At 62.9% G+C, this 3,449-nt stretch overlaps 1 protein-coding gene across 1 annotated transcript in view; it reads right to left on the bottom strand.

Moving 5' to 3' along the window:
* Positions 1-1,135, bottom strand: part of RTN4RL1 (reticulon 4 receptor-like 1) — a 25,713-nt gene extending 24,578 nt beyond the window's left edge. The window contains exon 1 of the mRNA XM_009321419.1: positions 1,113-1,135. Within this exon, the coding sequence (XP_009319694.1) occupies positions 1,113-1,135 (23 nt within the window). The remainder of the gene's footprint in view (positions 1-1,112) is intronic.
* Positions 1,136-3,449: the final 2,314 nt, after the last annotated feature.

The following is a 3,449-nucleotide window of genomic DNA, read 5'->3' on the forward strand; positions in this document are numbered from 1 at the left end:
CCCGGGCCGGGAGGGCCCCCCCGCGGCCAGGCTGGGCCCCGGGAGTGGCCGCGCAGCCGGCGCTGTTTCTATTTCGAGAGGAGCTCTACTGGAAAAGGAACAAAAGCCGAGGGAAGCTATAAATAGCCGCCTCCTTCACACCAGCGCCTCCTCCGCCCCAGCATCCTGCGGCCGGGGCAGGGGTGTCCCGCAGCCTGCCCCGCGTGTGGCCCTACCATCAAACCCCCTCCTCGTTTTCGGGCCAACGACCCCATCCGAAAACCGGAGGGAATAAAGCGCTGAGGAATATTTGCCGCTGAAGCAGAACGGGCTCTGAACAGCGGTTTGCCAAGTTGCCCGGCAGCTCTGACTGGCTCCTGGGGGGTTCGCCATGGCCCAGTGGGGCTCTGCACCCACAGACACCCCTTGGGGCCGGATTCAGCCACCTGGGGATGCTCCTCTCACCCTGGCACAGCCCTCCCTGGCCGTGGCTGCGGCTGGCAAGAAGCAGGGAGAGCCAAGCAGCTCGGGCAGACCTACTTTCAAGGCTTTAATCCTTTTTGCTTAAAGGATCTTCCCCCCCCCCTTTTTTTTTTTCTTTCCGTGCAGCAAAGATGGGGTCTGATCAGAGGAGAGACGCAGGGAGCTGACAAGCTGCGGAGTACGGAGAGAAAGGAGAAAGAAATACATATTTATTACCCTCAATTATTAAAAAATAGATAGCAGCAGATCTTAGGCCCTGGCAGAGGCACTGCGGAGCCGTTTGTCTGAGGACTATTTTGTTTTTTAAATTCCATTGAAATTATAATATGCCTGGCTTGTTAGCACAAACACCCCGGCACATCCCTGCCGAGGGGGGATCATCCCGGCCCCTCTCCCGGCTCCGGTGTGCTGCCCAGGGGGTGGCCGTAACCACCACCCCATGGGCTGCCAAATTTGCAGGCAGCGAGGAGGCAGGGCGGCTCGTGGGGCAGGAGCTGGCAGTGGCAGACAGCGGCTGCAGCTGGCAGCCTTTGCCCCCCTCTGCCTTCACACCAGGGGATCAGGGGGGCTCTGCCCCATGCGAGCACATCCCCACGCCCAGATGCTCATTGATGCCCGGCCGGGCAAAGGTCTCGTGGATGAGAGCTCACCCAGGCCGCTGCGGGCTCGTCATGGGGCCAAAGAGCACCAGGATATTCTCCGTGCATGAGGATGGGCTTCGCACCCCTCGGATGGCACCGTGGGGGCCCTGTGGCCACGGGGCCGGGGTTTCCCCCAGCTAACCGGTGCAAACGCCGGTGCAAACACAGCTGGGGAAAAAAAAAAAAGCGGTTCCCAAGTGCGGCACATGGGGCTGGCGGAGCCGCTGGCACCTCCCCTCCACTTGCAGGGCTGCCTCGGTAAGGAGCCGTGCCAGCGCAGCAGACAAATTCCCTCCTGCTGCTGCTCCCTGGTAAACAACGGCTGCAGCCTCCCCGTGTGATGGTGATGCTGGGACATGGGGCGCACGTTGGAGCACCTCCCATGCCCTCCAGCACCAGCACCCCGCTCTCCCCACGGCGAGGCACCGTCGGGATGCAATGGACCATCGCAGAGCCCCAGCCTACTGTGCCATCACGTCTCCGGGGCCAAAACCTGCCGCCGTCCCGTCCTGCTAGCCACGAGCCGGGGAGAGACACGGCCCCGAGCACAACCGGCTTTCGGCGCTGGGAGTCACCGGGGTGGTCATGACACTACCAGCCCAGGCAGGAGCATCGCAAAAAGCTGCTCGCCAAAGCTGGGCTGGCTCCAAGCTGCCGTGCCGGCTCCGAGCTGCCGTGCCAGCGCCACCGGGAAGCAAGCAGCTGGCGGGCACATGTGCTGTTAAAGATGAAAAGGAGCTTTCTATACCAAATGGAGCATTTTCTGCTTAATAACCCCCCAGCCCTAATCTGCGCAAAGAAGATTGCCCCCTGCATCTCCCTGTCCTGCATCTGCCACTTGCCGCTGCTCGCGCTTAACACGCGGGCAGCGCCGCGGCTGCCAGATCGGCACGTGCCAAGCCGTGCCCTGCCCTCGGCAAAACGGGCATGAGAAAGACCGGCCGCTGGGGCGGGCAGGCGATGCCCGGCACCAGGCGCAGGCGTTTTCTCCGTCAGCGCCGAGCCTCCATCATTTGTCACCAGTAAAAATAATATTCCTAAAAGTGTCCCCCCTGATTGCCGGGTGGCAGGCGCAGGGCTGCGGGTTTCCATGGTGATGCCGTTCCGCAGGGATGGTACGGGGGATCGGCACTTCCTCAGTTTGGGAGATGGGACGCGGTGCTGACATCCGGAGCCAGGACAGCACCAGCTGCGCTGCTGGCAGAGGGACCTGGGGCCAAGCTGGCTTGTCCCCCTTTGGGCTCAGGCAGCATCACCCAAAATAGCGGGGAAGGAGCACTCTCGCCGGAGAGGACAAGAATGCTCCTGCATCCCACTGGTGCCCCGGGGGCTGTGCCCTGCACCCCCTGCCCACGCCGGCACACAGACCCCCCAGCTCCTCCTCACTGACCCCCACCAGTGTCCCACCCGCTTCTGGCCCCACGGCTCTCCCCGCGGCCTCCTGACCTCCCGCTTGTTGCCTCTGTTCTTAAACCAGATGCCAGCCTCCTTCGGCAGGTGCCGGGTCGGGGCAGCACCTCACCCGTCCCGCCCCCCAGGGAACCCAAACAACAGCCACCATCGCTCGGGCGCCAGCACCTCGCCTGCCTGCCGCTGCCTGCCGCTCCGCCAAAGCGCTTTTAAAGACATAATCTGCTGTTAATAACCAGAGTTTATACCGAATGCGGCTAAGCCCTGGGATTGCACTTCGCAAACAAAGCCCAAGTTCTCAGCTATTTGGGGGAGGCTGGAGGAGCTCCTTGCATCACCCTGGGGTCCCCCGATGTGGGGCAGAGCAGGATGGGTGGCCGGCCCCAGTGGTGTGGGGCTGAAACAGCCGTGTCCCAGGTCACTCCTCTGCAAGGGGAGGGTTTGCCTCCACGCTGCTCCGGGGCTGGCCGGGGGCACTGCCGGGAGCTGGTGACACCCCCGATGGGGGGTGGCTCTGGCTGTACCTGGTGACCACCATATCCCTCCAGGCTCCCACGCTTCCCTGCCTGGTTTTTGCCTCCCAATGCGGTTTTGGCTCTTGCTGCCAAAACCATCAGCGTTCCAGCTGTGTTCAGTAGCCCGAGTCCTTGCCCGGCCCCAGGGCGACCATGTCCTGCTCACGGCTTCATCCTGCAAACCACAGAGACCCACTGCCTGTGGCTCTGGCCCGTGCCACCGGCTCCGGCACCACCAGGTGCCTTGGGGAAAGGTGGGTGTGAAATCACGCCGGAAAGTGCATATTTTTACGTCTCCCCGGCAGGTTCACTGGTGTTTTTAGGGCAGGGCTTTGAGGCCACCTGGAGCGTCACCTGCGGCCTTGGGCACCCGCATGGGACCGTGGGGAACCGGGTGCGGCACTTTAGGCAAAAGGGCGGA

This window comes from Pygoscelis adeliae, unplaced genomic scaffold (assembly GCF_000699105.1).
Source record: "Pygoscelis adeliae isolate BGI_AS28 unplaced genomic scaffold, ASM69910v1 Scaffold663, whole genome shotgun sequence".
NCBI classification, from domain to species: Eukaryota; Metazoa; Chordata; class Aves; order Sphenisciformes; family Spheniscidae; genus Pygoscelis; species Pygoscelis adeliae.